Source organism: Microtus pennsylvanicus, chromosome 16 (genome assembly GCF_037038515.1).
Source record: "Microtus pennsylvanicus isolate mMicPen1 chromosome 16, mMicPen1.hap1, whole genome shotgun sequence".
In the NCBI taxonomy this organism is placed as follows: Eukaryota; Metazoa; Chordata; class Mammalia; order Rodentia; family Cricetidae; genus Microtus; species Microtus pennsylvanicus.
Genome location: NC_134594.1, coordinates 29340504 through 29363262, shown reverse-complemented (window position 1 = coordinate 29363262; position 22759 = coordinate 29340504). Strand labels below are relative to the sequence as shown.

Below are 22759 nucleotides of genomic sequence, written 5' to 3'. Positions count from 1 at the left end.
TTTGTTCACCACATTTTATACACCTATATAGGCAGGGCTCAGGTAAACATTTTTTCAGGCAAAAAGAGGCCATGATTGGGAAAATTCAAGAGGCCTTGATACAGGGCTGCCCTCTTTTTGCCCAGTCTTTGAGGGGCGCGGAGTCACAGCTCAAGTATAGATAACTTGGCATGTAGCTCACTTTGAGATAGGATACAGTTATTCAAGAAGTATACTAAAATTTTTTAAAAATATTTTTTTTTTATTGTGCTGGGAGGGGCTCATGTGGAAGCCAGAGGACATCTTAAGGAAGTTGGTTCTCTCCTTCCTCAGTGTGTGGTGTGGACGTTGAACTCAGGTCCTCAGGACTGCTCTTGGGGCCTTTACCAGCTGGCCCACCGTGCCGTGCACTCTTCTATCTTTTAAAGGAAAAATTAAGGAGTGGCCTTGCCTTTGTCCCTTCAACTTCACAGGCCTCTTCATTTTTCTATAACACTGTTCGTGAATTGTGGATTCAACTTTTATTTTGCTCTTTAACAAAGTAAAGCACAAAGCCTGAATTTAATATAATTCTGTTGACAAACTTGCACCCAGCCCAGGCTAAGCAAAGTGCTTTACATGTATTGCCTCTTTTAGCTTATCTAATAAACGTCTATTAGAATCTGCGGGTCGGGTAGGGGCTTCCTGGAATTTGACTTAAAGCGGCCACCCTTTCTTGGAGAGAGGCCTAAGGAGAGAAGGAATAGTTGAGCAGCTGGCAATGGGAAGGGCAAAGCCGCCTCCCTCTTCCCGGCAGCTGTCGTACCAGGCCTGACCTCCTTTCCCCCAAAGGCAGGCAGGGGTCTCCACCTCTGGCCCGGGTCCAGTCGGTGGGAGGACGGGTGGCTTTTTCCGGGTCACTGGCACACCCTCTCTCTCCTTGCCACCTGCCCCGGTTCCATCCCAGTTCCAAGCTCCCTGGAGGGACTCAGGGACATTCCAATCCTCCCACTACCCTCTCAGACGCCGCGGGAGGAGGGAAGGGGGCGCAATTGCTTGGTCCTTCTAGAACCCAGCTTTGTCTCGGTCTATTTTTTTTTCTTCCAACCCCCAGTATCCTGATTCACCCCGCAGAGGAAACTAACGATTGATGAAAGGCTTGAAGGTTGGTAGTTTACAACCGACTTTTTGGCGAAGACGCATCTTCAGCAACAACGGCGCTTTTGGGACACCGTCTGCGCTCTTGCAGACAATTGAAAGCCAAACCGCCAAGTTGCCTCCTCACCAGACCAAATATGGTCACAAGCGCTAAGCAGCCTTCCGTGGAAAGTCTGGCCTCGCGGGTGTCTCCCTGCGCCAGGGTGCGCCCCGGCCCGACCTCTGGCAGCTCCGCGCCCCGTGCCGCGAGCCGGGGGCGGGGGCGCAGCGTCCTGGACCGACCCTTTCTAGGCCCTGGCCCCTCAACAGTCTACCCTCCGTTATTCTCAGGCTTGGATTTTGTCCATAACCCCTTGATTTAACAGGCTTGAGCCATTTTCTCTTTGATCCCGCCCCAAGTCAGTGGTAAACTCAAAGGAATGCAGATAGAGCGCTCGGCGGGAGAGGTCGGCGCGGCGGGGCGGGGGCACCGTCTCTCTCGAGCCGCCAAGTGCCCAGCCCACCCCCGCCAGCCGGGCTGGGGTGGGAGGAGGAGGAAGAGGAGGGGCGTGGGGCAGGCTGGCTCCGGCCAGGAGGTCATGCATAATTCAACAGCTCCACTTTCGGCCCGCCTCTTTCCTAGGGGTGGGAGTTTGCTGCAAACTTTGTTTATGGGACAGTCCGGGAGCCTTGGCGGCCGCGCTTGTCTGAGTCTTCTCCGTCGCCTCCTCGCGTAGTGCGAGCGCTCGGGGCCGGCTCCGGGGATGTAAGAGTCCAAACTTTCGGCTGCTGGGAATCCGCTCAGGATCTGCCAGCCGGGGCCGAGTTCCAGTTTGCTAGTTCGGGAGGCTCCCAGGCTCGGCTTCCCCGCTTGCCCAGGTAGCGCCCTCCGTGTCTCGCACCCTCTCGGGAGCCCGGCTCTTCGGCATCCGCGGTCCCGGCGCCTGGGGTCGGTGGTGGGTGTGTTGCTCGGGTGGGGGGGCTGCGACCCGACCTGATGCAGGCACCCCCCTACCTCCCCCAACCTCTGCCTGCTCAGGGGAGCTTCTTGGCTGACGGAAAAGTTGCATAATCTCGGAGGCCGGGGCGCCCCCTCCCCCACCGCTGGTCCCTCGACCCGTACCTAACTGTCTCTGAGTTCTCTCTGTCCTAACCCCGGGACCCTGATTCGAACTAAAAGCCTGAACTGATCTTCCTTTTCCCTTGCAGAAAGATGAATCCGTCCTCGGTGCCCCCTGCGCTCCCGCCGCCAGGGCAGCAAGTCATCCACGTCACGCAGGACCTCGACACGGACCTCGAAGCCCTCTTCAACTCTGTCATGAACCCCAAGCCCAGCTCTTGGCGGAAAAAGATCCTGCCGGAGTCCTTCTTCAAGGAGCCCGATTCTGGCTCGCACTCGCGCCAGTCCAGCACCGACTCATCGGGCGGCCACCCTGGGCCTCGACTGGCGGGCGGCGCGCAGCACGTCCGCTCGCACTCGTCGCCCGCATCCCTGCAGCTAGGCACTGGTGCGGGCGCCGCTGGAGGCCCTGCACAGCAGCACGCGCACCTCCGCCAGCAGTCCTATGACGTGACCGACGAGCTGCCACTGCCCCCCGGGTGGGAGATGACCTTCACCGCCACTGGCCAGAGATACTTTCTCAAGTAAGTCAGCCCCCGCCAAGAGGGGCACAGTTGTGATACCCAGGACACTAACGCGTTCGTGATGTGTGTGTGCGCCCGTGTGTGTGTGTGTGTGTGTGTGTGTGTGTGTATTGGAGAGACAGAGAGCCTGATTGTGACTCTTCCAAGTTTCTTAAGAGATCTGCAAAGTTGTAAAAGTAGGGAGTGAGCCCCGGGAGTTGAACTTGACTTAAAGCAGTTTTCGTGACGTAGGCCCTTAGCTCCCGAACTCAGAGTTAGGTCTATTAGCATAAGATAACAGGAACGTTGGGAGACCTTGGAAGAGAAGGTTCTGCCGGTGAGTAGGTGGCCTGGGTTCTTCAACCACTCAGGAAAAGCAAGCCGGAAAAGATCACAGCGCCTAGTGGGTTTACCTCTCCCAGCTGGTGATGTAATGGCCACACAGCACAGTGATGTAATTACCAACTGCATTGTAAAGTAGTTATGGGTTGGACCAACAAATTGTGTGGAAATTGGGTCAGGAGTCTTATGATGTTGCACTTGGTAACCTGGAATACCATCCCATCAGGAATGTGCATTGTCATCCTTCACGTCACATTGGTCCAGCTTTTGGATGTACATTAGATTCAGTTTTTGCATATAGGTTGTAGAGAAAAAAGTGTATTTTCAAATGCTAGAAGAGATTTGCATTTCTGAGGAAAAAACAAGCTGGGACTTGAGTGGTTCTCAGAACCAGTGAGGTCATAGGGGTCAGGCCAGCAAAGGCCTGGATGGAAGTTGTGGCTGGACCACTTGGTGCGGAATCACTTCGGCTTGAAAATGCCGGAGAACTCGTGGCTTAAAGTTCATCTTCGAGCCCTGTTTCTTTGTTGAAGTAGCCTTGTTTTAAAGGTTCAAATGTAAGACAGCTTGTACTATTTTCAAAGTTTAACCAAACTCTTCTTTGGCGTTCATCTCTGATATTTTGATTTTAGGCCCTAAGAATGAGCATGCGGTGGCAAATGAGGTTTATTATGCACAAATCTGAGATTTATTTATTCCTTCCCCACCCCAAAGCTGTTGACATCTTGTGCATATTCAGATTTGTTTTACTGGCGGGTGGTGGCACACGCCTTTAATCCCAGCAGCAGGAGGCAGAGTCTGGCAGATCCGGGTCTTGGCGAATTTGGAGGCCAGGACAGCCAGACCCAGTAAAAATGTGTCCAGTAACAGAAACAACAGCAGCAAAAGTTTTATTTTATTTGTATGTGTGTGTGCCTGGGTGTATAGTGTATGTATCACATACATGGAGTGCCCATGGAGGTCAGGAGAGGATGTCTAATTTCCAGGAACTGGCAGTGTGAGCTGCAGCTCCCTCCCCTAATTTGGGATTAGGGTGCTAGGGACTGAACCCCAGTTCTCTGCAAAAGCATCAAGTGGTCTTAACCACTGAGCCATCTCTTCAGCCTCTTGGGAATACTTTTTATTGTTTATATCTTTGTTTTGGGGGTTGGTGTGATGCTGACATCCTGAAGCCAGCGTAGTGGCCTTTTATCCCAGTTGGTGCCTGTATTATTGAGCCATGGTGTAGACATGTGCTCAATGCTTTGATCTCTAAATAGTGGTAGAAGGCAGGTATGTGATGTAATAGCATAGCATTTTTCTAAGTTTACAAAGGAAGATATCAGTGTTCACAATATTGTGTATTAAGTTCACTTAGGTAAGTGCAGCTGCATTCATGATATAAAAATCATATTTCACCATGACTTTTACTAACATGGACTTTGCAGTAAATATAAGTAGAGTCTCAATAATTTTAGATTGTTCTTTTTGGTCTCAGATGACTTTTAAACTGCTCATGAATGCACCCATAAATTTAATTATTGAATTAGGAAATAAGTGCTGGGATTGCCTAACGTCTGTGGGAACATAGACAAAAATGACCTCTAAGTAAAAACAAATTCTTTCCTACATCTCTTCTTAAATGGTTAAATTTGCTCCGATGTGTTTGTGATCTAGGGCAAAAATTGAAGTTAGCCTTGGGTGTAGAAAAAGTTGCTGTGATCCAGTTCTGTCTGCCCATGCAGCTACAGGCGCTCCTCCAGCTAAACCAGAGTGCTTCATCGTTTCATTTTGAATCGTCAGTGGAGTGTAAACAGGGGGTTGGCCTGACCTGATGCCATCCCTGGATGGCATCCCTGGAAATTTCTTAGCTAAGTAATTAGGAGAATTTAAGGGATTATGTTTTTTGTGAATATTGTCTTGTAGAATAAGCGATCTGCCAAGAATTCTCGATGTCTCTGAGAGCTTTGCTTGACGTTTGAGTGAGGTAAATGTTCTGTGTCACATTTTGTTACCCAGCCTTAAGGAAACCGGTAGCTGTCGACTCTGGTTGAATTCTCTTGAACCCTTGTTCCTCAGCTTTATCATCTGTAAGTGGGGTTAGCTGAGGAGTCGTATTCGTGACTATGGGGAGCCGAGGGCTGTATTGATCAGAAACCAAAGGAATTTAGAGTTGACAAGGATCAGTTTGAGGGTTTGGTGGCTTGGTGTTTTATGTTTTTTTTTTTGGCAGAAGTGGTGTTATTTCACAGTGGACCCTGACAGAAGTGGACTCTATTTTGAGGCAGGTGTTCTTTGTCCTTTCAACCCTCCCCCCTTTACCTATGTCACTAACACACCTGAACAATGAGTTTATGGGGAATGGAGCCTAGACCTCTAAGAGGCTTTTAGCCATCTTTTGTCATTTTCTTAGGTAAGCTAGATTAGTCCTAGGTATAGGATGATGCCATCACTTTCTGCTATTTTTTTATTTTTTAAGGGCAAGGTCTCACTCTGTAGCCCTGGCTGGCCTCCAACTCACAGGTTTGCTTTCCCGTGGTCTCTGAGTGCTGGGATTAAGGACAGCCTTTTCTGTTTCTTCTTAAAGGTGACTGAGTTTCACACCTTTGCTCTGCTGTGGCCACCTTTAAGGTACCGGATAGAGAGGCAAAGCTGAGGCCCGGTGGTTCCTCTGATGCCTCTGAGTTCACCCAAGTGCAGCCTGGCTCATTGGGACTGAACCCACCAAGGGCTAATTTTTAGTCTATTTTCTCAGTGCCAGAGAAGGTTAGATTCAGTTGTGGTCAGCCCAGCCTACTATGCTGGGAAAGCCAGAGCTCCTGGGAGGACAGCAAGCACTCTTAGTGACTGAGGCATCTCTTTAGCCCCCCTACTGAGGTTATCATTTATTTTTAAATTTCTGATTATAATGAAATACATGTTTTTTTGTGCATGAACCATGAAATAGAATTATTATATTGTTATTTATTTATTTTGCTTTTCGAGACAGGGTTTCTCTGGAGCTTTTGGAGCCTGTCCTGGAACTAGCTCTTGTAGACCAGGCTGGTCTTGAACTCACAGAGATCTGCCTGTCACTCCCTCCCAAGTGCTGGGATTAAAGGTGTGCGCCACCATTGCCCAGCAAAATAGAATTATTAACATTTCTTTTTTTTTTTTCTTCCCTTTTTCGAGACAGGCTTTCTCTGTGGTTTTGGAGCCTGTCCTGGAACTAGCTCTTGTAGACCAGGCTGGTCTCGAACTCATAAAATATGTTTTTTAAACCAAACATCTTCACATTGGTAACAGATCTAGTAGTATAGATCTCTTTGGTTAAACAACAGTGGTTTCCTTCAATCCTCAGTGCTCATAGATAAGAACTTTAGACTTAAAAATTGCAAATTGCATCTATATTTAGCTTAGGTTTTCCATTTAACCCTCAATGATCCCCTGATAAGATAGGGGGAGCCTAGTTCCTACACTACTAGTTTTTTGTTTATTTTTGTTTGAGTTTGTTGTTTGTATGTTGCTTGCCTGTTAGTCATCTTTGTTATTGCTTTGCTTTTTCCTCAACATTCATTTATTTATTTATTTAAAGTCAGGGTCTTGTGTGTCTCAAGCTGTTTTCAAAGGCTGAGAATTCCCTTGAACTAGTGATTCGGTACTCCAGCTTTTCCTCCCCGAGTGCCGCTGGGACTTCAGGCATGTGCGACCTACCATGCTTAGTGCATATTCTTGAAGCCATGGTTTCACGCGTGCTAGGCAAGCACTCTATCAGCACTACTGTAAAACCAGGCATTTTGTCACTTTGGGTAGTGTCCCATTCCGTAAGTCAGTGCATTTGGCTGGCTTACAGGTTGCCGCCCACATTACCGGAGCCAGGAACCTCTAACCAGAATTTGTGCTTTGTCTAAATGTTGAGACAGGATCCCACTGTGTAGTCCTGATGGTCCTGGAACTTTTTCTTTAGGGCAGGCTAGTCTTGAACTCACAGAACTCCACCTGCCTCTGTCTCCTTATTGCTAGGAGTAAAGAGGTCTACCATTAATCTCATAAAGTCTTTCTTTTTAAGATTCATTGTTCCTATTTTTAAATTTATTGTGTGTGTCTGTGTGACTGCCCCGTGTGCTGGTTCTCAGAGGGCAGACAGAGCAGGGTGTCAGGTTCCTTGGGTGGCAGGTGTCTTGAGTTAGAGGCAGTTGTGAGCTCTGAGAGCTAGGAACTGAACTTAGGCCGTCTGGAGGAGCAACACGTGCTCTTATCCACCGAGCCATTTCTGCAGCCCTTCCTTATTCCTTAGAGTTGGAAATCCATAGTCAACATTTCTATGATTTTAATTCTATAAAATGACTCATTTCCTAATATATTAGTCAGAATTGGATTTGATATATTTATTGGTTTGGGGTTTTGAGACAGGGTCTCTCACTATGCAGCTTTTGCTAGCTGAGGACACAGCCCTGAAGTAGACCAGGCTGGCTTTGAACTCAGGGATCTACCTGTTTCTGACCCTGAGAACTGAGACTGAAAAGGTGTTCACCATTTTGTGGAACAGATTGAATTTTAGCTTTGCACTTGTGTGTGACATTATAAACCCTTAACCAAACAAGAGCGAATATATCCAACCCACAATGAAATGGATTTTTTCTTACTCTTCATTGATTAAATTTACACCCTCTTTCCTTCATATTTTGACCACGTTTTTTTTTTTTTTTTTTTGAGACATGGTCTCATTCTGTAGCCCAGGTTGGCCTCAGGTCCATCATGATCCTCCCATTCAGTCCCTGAGAACTTGAATTATAACTTCTGGGTTTCTTCCTGAGGGATCACTTTTTATTTCCTATTCAATTACTATATATTAATTCTATGTAAGAGTAGTTTTTATTATGACATTTTCATACATGACTGTCATGTACTGTGGTCATATGTTCCCCCCATTACCTCTCCTGACTTCCATTTTTCCCTGATCCTCTTTCTCTTTCCCCCGTAAATCTCTCATCTACTTTCATGTCTTTTTCATTTTGAGATCCAGTGAATTTAATTGGGATGGTTTACATGGGAAGGGGCTATTTATAGGGTAGGAAGACCTTCCTAGTCTTGATGTCACTGAAGAAAATGGCTCTCCCTCCCCAGCAGCCAGTAGAATTCCCTCAGGGAGAGACTGGCCCTCAGGAGCTCCACCCTCTAGCAGCTGGTGACTTCCTGTAAATATTCAGGGAAGGTGGACCATGATTTTCTAAAATAATTTTTGTCTAGTGTATCTAAGTAACTTTTAATGTGTTTATGTATTCTTTGCCCTTATGGTTTAGAACATATTCCACGTTTTGTCCAGTCCTTCTGGGTGTTTCCACTGTTCTGTATAATCAGTGTATTGTGTCAAGATTGAATCCATGTATGGATGAGGTCTCACAGGCTTCAGATAGAGAAGTCCTTAGAGATCCTGTGAAGGACAGGAAGGGGAACAGTCAGAAAGGCGGGAGGACAAAAGAAGATGCCTGAAAGCCAGGAAAGAGTGTGTCAAGGAGGAATGGTTAGTACCGCGAACCTACACAGGTTCAGGGAACCGAGTCCACTCTTTCGTGGACTGGACTGTGGCAAAGACTGGGGCTGAGGTACTAGATCCCCTCAGGATCCACTCCCTTTCTGTCCTTCAGTAGAAAAGATCAGGCTTCTAAGAGATAAGAAGCAAACATGACAAAATAAAATATAGTAGGACGAAGCAAAAACTGTCATACCAAAACTGGTCATGGCAACTGGAGGAAGTGGCAAGGGTCCCAAGAGCAGGCACGAGAGTCAGAGACCCACTCATTCTCACAGTCAGGATTCCCATAAAAATGCTAAGCTAACAGCTATCATCCATATACAGAGGACCTGGTGCAGACCTGTGTAGGCCCTGTGTTTGCTACTTCAGTCTCTGTGAGCTCAGACTGTCCCATGTCGTCTGGTTGTGGGTTTCTGCATCTGTTCCCATCTGGAGGAAGCCTCTCTGATGATGACTGGATAAGACTGATATGAGTATAGCAGAAAATCATTAGGAATCATTTTATTGAATTTTTTTTTTTTTTTAAAGACATGTAGGTTTGGTTTTGCTCTAGGTCTCTGGGCTAGTCTCTGGTTCTTGGTTACCCAAGCAGTGTTGTGTATGGGTGTCTTCTGGTGGAGGGGGGGTCTTAAATCAAATTGGATATTGGCTGGCTCCTCCCACAAGTCCTGTGTCACCGTCACCCTAGCATATTTTGCAGGCAGGACAGATTGTAGGTCGAAGGTTTTGTGGCTGCGTTGACATTCACACTTCTCTCTCGGCAGCTTGCAGAGTACCTTCTTGCTTCGAAGAGACTAGAATGTAGGAATCTAGGGGTGATGGCTCTAGGCACCAATTTGACTTCTCCTTGTTTAGTGAGTTGTGTGAGTGTTGTTCCCAACAATGCCCTCCACCCCCACTGTCAGCTGCAGAGAGCAACCCTTTGTCTTAACAACAGCCTGGGGTTTTTTGGTTTCCATGGCAACCCCATTGGCCAACATCTCAATTGCGTGCAACCGAGTCCCACCACTGGAAGTCTCACCTGGCCACAAGAGATGGTCAGTTAAGACTCCATATCCCCAGGCTAGGAGTCCTTGTTAGGATTACCTTCGTATATTTTAGGGATTTCCGCTGCACTAGGTTCCCACCCCATCCCCCAAATGCCCCCTCCAATTCCAGTCTCCCTGCACTCTCTTCCTCCACCCTATCCCCCTCTCCTACCTGGTCCCTTGCTGCCATCCCTATCTGCTCCCCTCCCAGTCAGCCCATAACATCTATTCTGTTTCCTGCTTCCAGGTCTCACTGTGTCGAGCTGGCTGGCCTAGAACTCACTGTGTTCACAGGGCTAATCTCAAATTCATGGAATTCACCTGTCTCTGCCTCCCGAGATTGCTGAGGTTAAAGGCATGGAAGGGGATCAAATTCAGATCCTCAGGCTTGGCCCCAAGGACATCTTGCTGGCTCCCAGAGGGTTTTTTCCCTCCCCCATAAATGAGACAGAGTCTCTTTACATGGCCTGCTGGAAGTCACTATGTACGTACGTACGTACATAAACCAGGCTGTCCTTGAACTCACAAAGCTCTTGAATGGTGAGATTAAAGCTACACATCACCATGCCTGGCTCAGAGTTCCTTTTTATTAGAACCAGATTATTAGGCCAAAAGTTCTTTGTCTAGAAGGGTTACCAATCGGCCTCTAAGATCACAGTGGTATAAGTGGTGGATTCTAACCTTTATGTACAGACAAAGCTATGGTTCGTCAAGATGAGCTGGGGGCAAGCGACAGAAACGTGAGCTGTGACTGAATCTGAGAAACAGGTCAGCCTGTGTGCGCTTGTCAGTCTGAATGAGCTTTGCACATGAGGAGAAGACTGCGTGAAGCTACAAATGGTTGATCTTTTAAAGGGGATGTTGTAAGAAAATAGGCGTGATTCTTGTGCAAAATGGTCTCTGTGTTAGGACCCTTGTGCTGTCATGGGTTTTCAAAGCTAAATTTTTGGGAAAGGGGGGCAAGTAAGATAAGGTTAGACAAGTGTGTAGACACAGGAATACTTAGGAAAGTCTTGAGGTGTTTTGTAGATAGATGCCTTCGTTACAGAATTGATCATCGTTGTTGCCTGGGTTTGCGGCGGGATAAAAGAGCTTCCTTGAAGCGTGGCTTGCTTATTTAAACACATTTAAACTCCAGCTTATTGTCCAGACGTAAACACCTTGACCAACAGAACCGTGTGTCTTCAGGTAGCACCGAGTGCTGTTCTTCTTCCTGACAAGCTCCATGATGCAGGTGATGGCAAGCGAAGACCGCTCCTTTTGTGGTGTTGCTGGGCTTTGATCTTAAGCATGAGAGTGGCCAGCTTTGGTTTGCTTCTTGTCTGGAGCCTGCTTGGATGGCTTTTAAAACCTGTTTGTTTCACCCATCAGCCAACTAGGCCTTACCCATAATTCCCGAACTTTGATTATGGGGGTTATTATCGGACAAGAGTGTCTTTGTCAAGGAGCACGTTTAATACTCTGGGGTCTAGCGTGACTAGCGGATGTAAATTGTATGGAAGTAATTAAATGTGAAGGAAATGTCATGTGGACTGAATTTAAATGTACAGACTTTGTGGCATTGATTTTTTTTTTTTGTCCTTTCTTTCTTAAACTTATACCAAGAAGGCTGGAAAGAGAAAAATAAAGGTTCAGAGAGTTAGGAAAGCAGATATGGGGATCAGGCTCTGCCCGTCTTTGCTGGTTAAAATCTGAAATCGGGAGCGGGTATTATGTGAATGCCATTGCCCTTCATATGAACCCTTGAGGCCAGATGCCGGGGAACTCGCTGTGCTGGGGAGCTTGAGTCTCTTCCCAGCCAAGTGTCTTATCTCCACATATCTGTGTGTCCATCAGGGGAGTGGGTTTTTTATGTTACCAGGCAGGCTTGGAGGAAGCTATGGAACTGATGCCTGTTTCTCCAGTTTTGCTCCATTTTCTGCATAGGGATGCCCCAAGTTTCATACAGAGGGGCCCCTCTTTAGATTTCTGGGCAAGAGCTGTGCATTTCTCTCCTCGCATGGGATGTCCTCTGCCTCCGTGCTTGGTTTTTTAAGACTTAGCCAACTCCATCTCCTCCCTAACACCCTAGAGGACCAAACAAGTAGAAAGTCTCTCCGCCTCTTCCAAATTCCCATAGTAATTTAATCTGTACCATGCAGTATTTGACCATTAAAATGTTGTGTAATGCTAATTGTCAAAAGGATGGGCTTAATTCATTTCCCTGACTTGGCCTCTGAAAATATGGACTGGGTGTTGTGTTAGCTTTAGGTTTATGCACATCGATGCAGGGAAATACGGTGTTGATATAGAGCTATGTTTTAATTTTTTTTAGGTGTGTGTGTGTGTACATGACTGTAGTGCCCAAGGAGGTGTGTGTGTGTGTGTGTGTGTGTGTGTGTATGTGTGTGTACACATGACTCCAGTGCCCAGGAGGGAGGCAGAGGCATTGGATGCCTGGAGCTGGAGTTATAACTGGTTTTAAATTGCCCCAATGTGGGTGCTGGGAATTGAACTCAGGTCCTCCAGAAGGGCTTTTAACCACTAAGCCATCTTTCCAACCCTGGAACATGCTTTTGAAATCATCACTACATCACTGGTCGGAGGTGAGAATGCACACATTTAGATTTGGTTCAGTAGTACAAGTTTGATTTGCAGTTAGCTTGGTCACAGCAGACTCCCCTTGTCTGCCCTGGTGGAGGGGACCTCTGCTTTATTTTCATTCTTTTTTTTTAAGATTTATTTATTTATTATGTATACAGTATTCTCAGTACTCTGCTTGCAAGCCAGAAGAGGGCATAGATCTCATTACAGATGGTTGTGAGCCACCATGTGGTTGCTGGGAATTGAACTCAGGACCTTTGGAAGAGCAGGTGGTGCTCTTAACCACTGAGCCATCTCTCCAGCCCCCTATTTTCATTCTTTATACATAAGTTCCTGCGGATAAGAACCAAATGTTGGCTACTTTGCATTTCCTGAGTACCTAGCTTAAAAATTCAATTAATGCTTCTTGAAATAAATACAACTGATTTTTCACTTCTGCTCATTGGTTCATTTGGTAATTTTCCAATTGCTATTTGTTGGGTTCATTTTGTGTCCCATCATGTTTAGCACAGTAGGTGTATATATATGGCAGACTGCATTCTGTAATATGTTCTACTGTTCTTGGTATTTATTTTCTTGTCTGACCGTACATTCTAAGACCTCCTCAGACAGAACAATGACGGTCCAAGAGGGAAAATGTTGCTGTGAATAGCACACTGTCTGCCTCCATTCCCAGATTATTTCCCTCGTTCTCTTTGGCTTCGGAAATTTACTGCCCTAACACTGCGGCTTTGACAAGTTCTCGAGATTGAAACTTTCCCAGCGGAGCCCGAGAAGGCTGTTTTTGTTCCAAGAGAGTTCTCTCCCTCCCCCAGGGTGTAAAGTAAATGGGAATTTGGGGTCTTTGCTGTAATTAAGCAGGTTAACTTTGTCAACAGTGAGCATATGCACGTCAGAGAAGCTAGTCAGTCTTGAATAGTCAACATAGACTCAGGTTCATTCTTGGTGGACCACCATCACCCATAAATAAACTTGAAAAGAAATTTCATCAGATAAACTGAGGAGAGATTGTACTCCTGGGGCCACACCATTCTAAATCATATGTTTATGATTACTATTTTCACCTAGAGATGATCTTGAGATGTTTATTTCTGACACTGAAGATCAGTAGACTGGCCCAAGAATACCTTTACCCCTTGGGCTACCTTGCTGCCCCTCGTCATTTTTTAAGGAAAAATTTGATTATCCAAAGACAAGAGACTCAACAAGTTTAGTTGGTAAATATACATTGCATTTGCATGATAAGTTACATTTGTTTATTTTCAGTTCTTTTTTTAAAGATTTATTTATTTTGTATACAGTGTTCTGTTTGCATGTTTGCCTGTGGGACAGAAGAGGGTGCCAGATCTCATTACAGATAGTTGTGAGCTGCCGTATGGTTGCTGGGAATTGAACTTGGGACCTCTGGAAGAGCAGCTAGTGCTCTTAACCATTGAGCCATCTCTCCAGTCCAGTTCTTTTTTTTTTTTTAAATTTTAAAAATGTGTGTTTGTGTGCATGTGTTCAGGTATTCATGGTGGATGGACTTTGGTAAGGTGTGTTGATCTTTTTTCTCTCAGAGGGCCCGCCCTCAAAGATCAGGGGTCAGTCTTATTCTTTCTAGAACCCAGACTAGAGCCTGAAAAGGGATATTTTAATGGGATGTAGTTAGGCTTTCCCTTGCTTCTCCTGTTGTCTTCAGGAGCTGGATCATCTAGTTCCTGATATACATGCGCATCGGTTTATCAAACAGAAGTCCCAGTCTATGCGTGCAAGCGTGAGCGCGCGCACACACACATACACACACACACACACACACACACACACACACGTAAACTTGCGTTTGGACAGCAAGGCCAGGCCAGCCTTGACCTCACAGAAATCCTCTTGCCTCTGCCTCCTGAGTGCTGGTATTAAATATATGAGCTACTATGTCTGTATACATTCTTTTTAATACATTCCATGTTTAATCATCCCAAGAACGGTATGACTGACTTTATCCTCATTTTAGTCAAGAAATCAAGACAGAGAATCTTTAAGTTGGCCAGAGTCATATGCCAGTCAAACCCTGGCCGTGGCTGCCCTTTTCCAACCCTGTTACAGGCCTGGTTGGCTCTTCACTGTCAGGATCTCATCTTTCCTTCCTGCTTCTCCATTCCTGTTGTCTCCACCCTAGTGTGACTTGATTGTTCCTTTGTAGGTTGTAGTAACCTATTCTGGACCTTGTCCCGGTATGTCGTCACGAGACACTCCCATCCCATTGTTCTCCACTCCACCACTGTCAGGGAAGTCTTGTCCTGTCCAGGACTGACCTTCTGACAGGTTTCTCGTCCTTTCCGGTGTGAACCCCGTGCCCTGCTCCTCCAGGCTCACTGTTTGCTGGCCTCTGAGTGGTACTTGCCTCCTTCCCAGAGTATCTCCATCTCTTGTCTGATCTTTTTTTGTTTGTTTTGTTTTTCAAGACAGGGTTTCTGTGTGTAGCTTTGGAGTCTGTCCTGGCCCTTGCTTTGTAGACCAGGCTGGCCTCAATCTCAGGGAGATCTGCCTGCCTCTCCTCCCGATTGTTGGGATTTAAAGGCAAGTGCCACCATCACCTGGCTCTTGTCTGACCTTTGTCTGACCTTTTACCCAGTGCATTCTCCCATGTAGGTTCATCTAGGCTTTATTTCTTTCCTGGCTGCTCAGTTTTTAGGGTCTTTGCCTCTACGATTCTAACGGTAAAGGTTGTCGGGCTTAATTTCAGTATCTCAGATTTGAAAGTCCAACTAGGTTTATATCCTGTGGTGGGTTCATGTCTGATCTCGCACTGAGGTGGACCGCCCCCAGGGAGGGCATTGAGTAATGGGATCAGTAGGCACAGTACCTTAGGACACTGATTTGGACCTGAACGTTAGGTCTGTGGCTTGATTTTCCTCATTCTTGAGTGAGGAACTTGAAGGAGATATTAGCCAAGGTTTCCTTTTATTTCATTAGTGGATTTAAAAAAAGATTTATTATTGGGACATGATTTAAGTAAAACATAATTTACGTAAAGTGTGTAATTCAATATTTTTAGTGTACTCATAGGTACTTGCTCTCAGTCTTAGAACATCTTCATTACTACAAAGAAAACCCCTACTAACTGGACAACTATTAGCTCCCACCCGTCTCCAGCCCCATTCCCACTCTGTTTGTTTATCCCTCCTGGCTTTAGCAAGCACTCATGTGTTCTCTGTTCCCCTACATTTGCTTATATATTCTGGCCAACTTGTGTAAATGGAAGCGTGCAATCGTGGGCTTTGATGACAGGCTGCTTTGACCTGGCACGGTGTTTTCAAAGCTCCTCCACGGAGCTCCTCCACGTTGCACGCAGGCACGGCGCTTCATTCCCCTTGTAGCTGAATGATGTCGTCTCCTAGTGGTTTATTGTAAGCAGATGGATGCTGCTAATGCCTTCGTCTGCTGATCTGCTGGTGGATATTTGGGCTGTTTCTCTTGGCAGTTTCTTCTGTTGTTGAGAGAAAAGTGGCCTTTTCCTTCTCTTCAGTGGTTTCTATGGTTGCCAATGGCAGTTTCCATCCATTGCTTCAGACATGGAACTCTGGGCCTAGTGGCGGTGTGTGCACAGTGTGGAGAGACAGGTCGGACACTTGGCCAGCAGCTGCGGTAGCAGCGGAGGACAGTCAGGGAGTACTCATGAGTTCTGTTGTTAGACATTCCGCTTTGAATCACTGAATGAGGTTACATAACCAGCAAGCTCTCATTTCCTTGTTTGTAAAATGGAATCGACTTCGTTCCCTTAGAGTCAGACAGGGCCTAGAGCTCGGCCAGTGCAGAAGGACCTTATTATGGCCAGAAAAACAAGTATGTAAGTCAGTGCATACAAGTTCTAACATAAGTTCTTCAAGTTGTCATGTTTAATATAGTGTCTTCAGCCTTCCCTCCTGAACAACTGCAGGGGGCAGGTTGGACTTACTTATTTATTTATTTGTTTGTTTATTTTTTATTTGTGTGTGTGTGTGTGTGTGTGCCATGTGGGTTTATATGCACGACATGCGTGCAGGTTCCTGTGGGGGCCACAAGAGGATGTGACGCCTGCTGGAACTGGAGTTAGAAGCAATTGTGAACTGCCCTGTAGGTGTTGGGAACCAAACCAGGGTCCTTTGCAAGGGCAGCATAATAGGCTCTTAAGCACAGAGTCACTGCCCAGCCCCCTCATCGCCCTTCTCCAGCTGTGTCTAGTCTTACGCTCTGGCCACTGCACCAGGGCATTTGAGAAAGCCTATCATGGCTGCGGTATCTCCTGGTCTTTGAAAAGATACAGAAGGTGCCTGCTTTATTCTCTTTGGGGACAAGATGGGCTGCTTCCTTTGCAGGCTTTACATAAAGGTTGTTTTATATGGTGCTGGTCATCCTGAGCTTACTTATTATGTGACGAAAAATTTTAAAAATAATTTTTGTACCTTCTAAGATTGTAATATAGTTCCATCATTTCTCCCTCCCCTTTCATCCCTCCAGACCCTCCCATGTACCCCTCCCTTTCTCTCTTTCAAATTCATGGCCTTAAAAAAAGTTGTGCATGTGTGTTTATAAATCTTGTCTTTAAAAAAAAAAGACAAAGTCTTACTGTGTAGTAAGACCTCCTAGCTGGCCTGAGAACTTGCTTCATAGGTCAGACTGGCCTCAAACTAACTCAGAGAAATCTGTCTGCATTTGCCTCTAGAGAGCTGGGATTGTGGGATTGAAGGTGTTGGCCACCATGCTTGCTGTGTATTTGGGGTTTGTACATAAAGCTGGCAACACCGCCGTCCCCACCCCATAATTGGTGGAATGAAAGATGAAGTGTTAGTTTGAACCCAACTTTATTTATAGCTTGATATTCATAACAACCACTCTGGGTAGAGTTGTTAGTAAATTGAGGAAATTGTAAGGACTCCTTGAGATTGCAATTTAGACTTTAGGTAGGACCTGCCCCTACACACAGTCAGCCATTTTAAAAAAATTATTTTACAGTATGGTTTTAGATGCATTTAGATGCGTATAATTTTAATATTTATAGTCACAGGTCTCTTGGAGGTGGATAAAAAGCACAACCGGTTGGGTCCGCGAGTCTCGAGTTTCTCCTGTCCTGGACCCAGGCTCGTGGGTCCTGCCTCAACTCCTGTGAGAAGGTTGTTTCCTGGTCATCCACACTTTGTGGAGGAGACGCTGACAGAAGAGCACCTTCAAGTCTGCCCTTCCCACCCTGGGATTGTGACCCCGTGGAATTACTGAACGTAGAGACAAGGAAGGAATTAGTAAGGGGCATTTATTTCATTTTGCTGTCTCTTAATGCAAAGTGTGTCCAAACAAAGTGGCTGAGGTGAGAAAGGACATCACTCACAGGGTGACTTTTGGGCCACTCGGTCTCCGTCTTGGCCCTGCAAAAGGAAGGCTTAGTCATGGAGTCCTTAGCCATTCTTATTACCTTGGGTTTAGGCACCGTGAGTCAGCTTCCCATTGTTCCGCTCCAGGGATTTCCTGATTTATATGTAAACTCCTGTTCACCTGACCAAGAGGGGTCAGGCATGTGACCTGGGCATCACCCAGGGTGGTGATTCTTGGCCCTGCATTTCTGGCTCACATAGAGCCCAGCAGGACCATTCCAACTCCAGTTGGCCTGAGAGAGAGGGGATTCTTAGCATCCTGTTATTTTGTCCCTAAATGAAGGCATAGCCCGTCAGTACAAAACGGGAGTAGAACGTTTTTTAGAATTTTATCTTTTGCTGTTGACCTAAGTGGCAGGGATTTTTTTGTCCTTCCCTCCTTCCTTCCTTCCCCCCTCCTTTCCTCTCTCCCTCCTTATCCCCTTCCCTCTCACCTTTCTTCCTTTTTTTTTTTTTCTGTGTAATCCTGGCTGTCCGCAAACTCACAGATCTTCCTGCCTTTGCCTCCCAAGCTCTGGGTGATATTACCAATCTTTATATTACCAATGATCATTTTCAGAGCGGGAGGAAGAAACAAAATTAAAGGTTGATTTTATATGTTATTTGGAAACTACTCTTTAGAATTATCTTTTCCTCAAATATTATGAAATGTGATTTAAAATAAAACTTTTTTTTTGTTTGTTCGAATCCTGTCATGTGCTAGGTGAGTGTTTTACTAGTGAAGCCTGGAAGTTTGCTTTCCCAATATAGGAAAACCTCACTGAAAATATCATGCTAGTATCATTCAATTGTTTCCTTAGATGTTCACATGTGAGCTTCTCATCGGGTTACAGGTTTCCATAACTAGATCTTAGATAGTAGCTAGATTGGTGCTTTTGTGGGTTTGATTGTTTTCTTCCTGATGTGTTGTGTTTTTGATCTAAAACTCACAGGGCCCTTTATGTGCAGTCGTGTGCCAATGATATCTGGAGCCACAACCGTCAAGGGTTGTCATGCTAGAGTGTATCTTTGTGGCTTTGTTTCTTCCTTCCCAAGACACCAGGTGACAGAACTCTGGAGTGACAAAAAAACCACAGGCGGGATGCTGCTGGAGGCTCTGGCTTTCAAGTTCTAGGTGGGGTTAAGGTGGTTGAGGTGGGCAGGGGCTGTAGCCCAGCAAATCCAGAACCGGTTCTCAGATGGCCAACTTAAAGATTCTTTTCCACGAGGCTGTAAGTAGCCTTAATAAGAAGACAGGAAACAATGTGTGGACTTGCACTGGACCACACTCTGTAGCCTGAGGAACTCTGCAGAAAGATCAAAGGCACAGAGGTCAGTTGGAGAAAGTAGGGAGACCACCTTTGAAATGTAAATAGCAACACTGATTTAAATAAGGGCAGGTGTGGTGGTGCTCTGAAGCCTGAGGCAGGAGAATTCATAGTTTGAGGCCAGTTTGGGTTACCTTGTGAGAAGAGACTCTGGTCTCAAAGCACTGAATAAAAAGAGAGAAACAGGGAGACTAAGGCCTTTCCTGCCTTTGGATTCGATAGTGGGTGGGAGTTGGGAAACACCTTTTCTTCTCTTTGAGTTGTGCTTTGAACTATTTGGCCGAGATAACGGCAAGGCTTGTGTCATCTGATTGGAATTTTTCAGGGTGCCGTTTGAAATAGCCAGACTCCTGCTAAATAACCATTTTCCCAAACCTCTGAAAACTCACACTGTCTTTCCTCTTAGGGCTACACACATTCCAGCAACTGGGAAAAAGACACTGCTTGGCAAGAGTTAGCAGCCTCTCTTACCCGGAGCCCTGAAGCATCACAGGGGCCGAGATTCACTTCAGCTGCAGTTGCTGAGAATTTGTTCACGTGGTTCTCTTTGCTGCTAAGGGTGCAGCTCCTAACGTTCTCCAACGTGCCTTAATGGTTGCTTTTCTTCAGCCTTGACAACAACCAAACACACTACTCATGGGCTATGCTATATAAAAAAGCAGGAGAAGGTCTGGCCTACCCATTTTGGGAATCTCATCAATGAGAAGTTCACGTGGCTTCATGGGCTACGCAACGTGGATGTCTTCAGCTTGGCTTGACATCACATTTGACCCTTACGGTCTGAGACTGCCCTTTCTAGCCACTGCACGGCTCCTTAAGCTGTTATCTCTTATTATTTTTTTCCTTTATTTTTTGTCCTGGCTTAGATACATGGACCTGGCATATGTCCCCTTTTCAAGCCTTTACCTTTAGGGGCATGAAGAGTATGGTATTGCCATCAAGATTCGGTGTTCATTTGCTGACTGCATTTCATTGCTTGGCACAAATATGGAGTTAACTTCTCCACAAAGTCCCTCTACCCCGTGACTGAAAATGAGGGTGTTCTCTAAATTTGGATCGTAGCCAAGAAAGAAGGGGACTAGATAAGGAGTATGCAACAACAGGAATTTTTGCCAGATAAAACACTGATGTCCGGTTACATGTGAGTTTCTGATAAACACTGGATAAATTTTTAGTGCGGGCACAACCCAAATTTTGCATGGGACCTACTGGTAAAGATAGTTTGTTGTTTATCTGAAATTTACATTTAAGTGGGCATTACTTTTTTATATTTTTCGCTCAGGGTTTCATGTAGCCCAGGCTAGTTTCATGTAGCCCAGGCTGGCTTCAAGATGGCCTTGAACTCAAAATCCTCCTGCCTCCGTGCCCAGCCAGAGCAGTGGGATTGCAGGAGTGTGCCCCCATGCCCAGTTGTGTTTGCCAACTCTGGCTACTTTATATCCCCTAGGTGACTCAACTTCTTTTCTTTTTGGTTTGTTATTGTTCGTCTTTCTGGGGAGAGGTGCTGGGGAGTGGCCCAATGGGCAGGCTATTACATTAGCGTGAATTAAAAAAAAAGGGCAGGGCCTAAATAAAGTATTGGCCAAGCAGCTGCTTGGTGGCCTCAGGACAGAGTGGGTGTTCAACTACCTGTTCACTCTATCCCCGGATTGGGCAACACCTTGTTTTGTATGCTATTTTTGGATGTTCCCCTATATTGCATGTGTTTCATGACCTCATCACGCACACATTCAGTACGGGCACCTTTCCAGCCGATGCCCTTTCGTAGTCCACAAGGACAAGCACCTTCAGGATCTTTCCTTGGAACCTATTAAAAAAAGGAGTAGAATTTTACCTCTTAAGAATAGAAAGTCTGGTTAGGGGTGGTGGTTAATGCATATATCAGTAAAGTAAGGGTCGTTTTTATTTGCATACTAAATATGTTGGTTCGGTCAGTTTTTTCTTTTACTGTACTACAGAATACGTATATGTGTGTATGTATGCATGCATGCCCTCTCTTTAAATTCTGGCTCATACAAGGTAAGTGGGTTTTGTTGTTGTTTTTGAGACAGTCTCTCTAGGTGGCCCTGGATGTTCTGGAACTCTATCTAGATCAGACTGGCCTCAAGCTCATAGAGATGTTCTTGCCTCCGCCTCCCTAGCGCAGCGATTAAAGGTGTGTACCACTACATGGCTTGTCGAGTTCTTAGCTTTATTTTAGTTCCCGGGTTTAGGATTTTAGGGGAGGGAAAATCCCCATGAACTAGGCTGAGGTGTAAGATGTTGCTCTGAGGGGTCTACTCCGTATTACTGATCATCTGTGGGGCTTTCTGGGATCTCAATTACTATTTAGTAGGATTCCATAATCCAGACTGACAGAGTAGAATTAATTTATATTCAGTTACTTCGTGCACAGTTTCCCCAATTTAAGACCTGCCCCTTTTAGCTTCCTTTGGCTGCGAAGGCCGTCCGAGGTGTTTTTTACTTCTCTTAGCCCTGCAGCAAAACTCCTGTGTCATGAGTGACAATTAACTTTGCTGTCATTATTGTGTGGTTGTAACACATTCATTGCTGTGAATGGAGTATGAGTGTCACCTAGATCCATGAGCTCAGCGGGGTGTCACACACCTAGGGTGGGACTTGGTAGAAGCTTCCCTGGGAAGCGCAAGGTGCTGACTGGAGGTGTCTGAATGATTAAGGAGGCGACATCTGGCTTGAGTCAGGGATTAAGTGCTAGACCTTGTTTCCTTATGAGAAAACACTTGTTTGTTTGTAGTCTTGATTTCTGCCTCATTAAGACAAAAATAAAATTGGAGTCACTGTAACTCATGAATCAAGAAGCACAGGGTAGTCTGTTTCATCAAATTCTATTTCATTGCTTTGATTTGCTTCTCCAATTTTGTAAGAAACATAGCAAACATACCCTTAGCATAGCTCTGGTGTTTTTTTCCAATTTTTTTTTTTTTAAAAAAAACTATTGTGTCTCTGGGTTTCTTTGAGACAGGGTTTCTCTGCGCAGCCCTGAATGTCCTGAAACCTCACTCTATAGACCAGGTTTGTCTTGAACTCACAGAGCTCCCTCCTCCTGCCTCTGCCTCCTGAGGATAAAAAAGGCTTGTGCCACCACCACCCTACATTTTTAAAAAAATATTTACTTTATTTTAAACTCTGTGTATATATGTGTGTCTCTGAGATTCCTTTGAACTGGAGTTACACACAGTTGTGAGGTGCCTGATGTGGGGCCGGGATTTGAACTTAGGTCCTTTGCATGTTCAACATATTCTCTTGACCTTTGAGCTATCGTCTCTCCAGCCTGGTATTGTAGAAAGATGCAGCAATTTGGTTGTCATACCTGGAGTGCGACTACTTCATTTCAAGTAATAATCCAGTCTGTAGGACTTGGAGACAGAGCTTGGGCCTTGGGCCAGAACTTAATAGTGTTCTGTTTCTGCCTGATCAAGAATCAGACCGTTTGAGTTCAACAAGTCAGGACTGCTCCTGCTGGAACTGTTGGCTGTACAATGTATGTACTACGTGAGGCCCAAGTTGACTCTGTATCCATGAACTTGATTTGTGTCCTTTGGACTCTCTTCTGCTGTTTTCTTGGCATCCCTCTTTCTCTGCCCCGTGGCCACTTTCCCTTTTCCAGCAGATGGGCATGTGGATTCCACATCCCAGGTGAGCAATCTCAGAAGGGATGAGCAGGTTTTCCCCCAGTTGCCGTGAATGTCAGTATCTGCTTATGTATGTTCCCTGTGCCTCAGCTGAGCCAGGTATTGGCTTAGTCACCATGCGAGAATCATAGTTACCATGAAGGAAGAGCAGCTTCTCAATGGAAATGGCCTTGTTGGTGGGAGGTCAGGGTAGAAAGTTCTGTGGCCAGAAGAAGGGATCTTCTGACTAGATAATAACCACATATTTAGA

The 22759-nt window shown here is 45.8% G+C and overlaps 1 protein-coding gene across 1 annotated transcript in view; it reads left to right on the top strand.

The window, feature by feature from the left end:
* Positions 1-1772: 1772 nt before the first annotated feature.
* The window catches only part of Wwtr1 (WW domain containing transcription regulator 1), a 111999-nt gene continuing 91012 nt past the window's right edge, over positions 1773-22759 (top strand). Inside the window, exons 1-2 of the mRNA XM_075950538.1 lie at positions 1773-1974; positions 2305-2739. Of these exons, the coding sequence (XP_075806653.1) occupies positions 2309-2739 (431 nt within the window). The 5' untranslated portion in view covers positions 1773-1974; positions 2305-2308. The remainder of the gene's footprint in view (positions 1975-2304; positions 2740-22759) is intronic.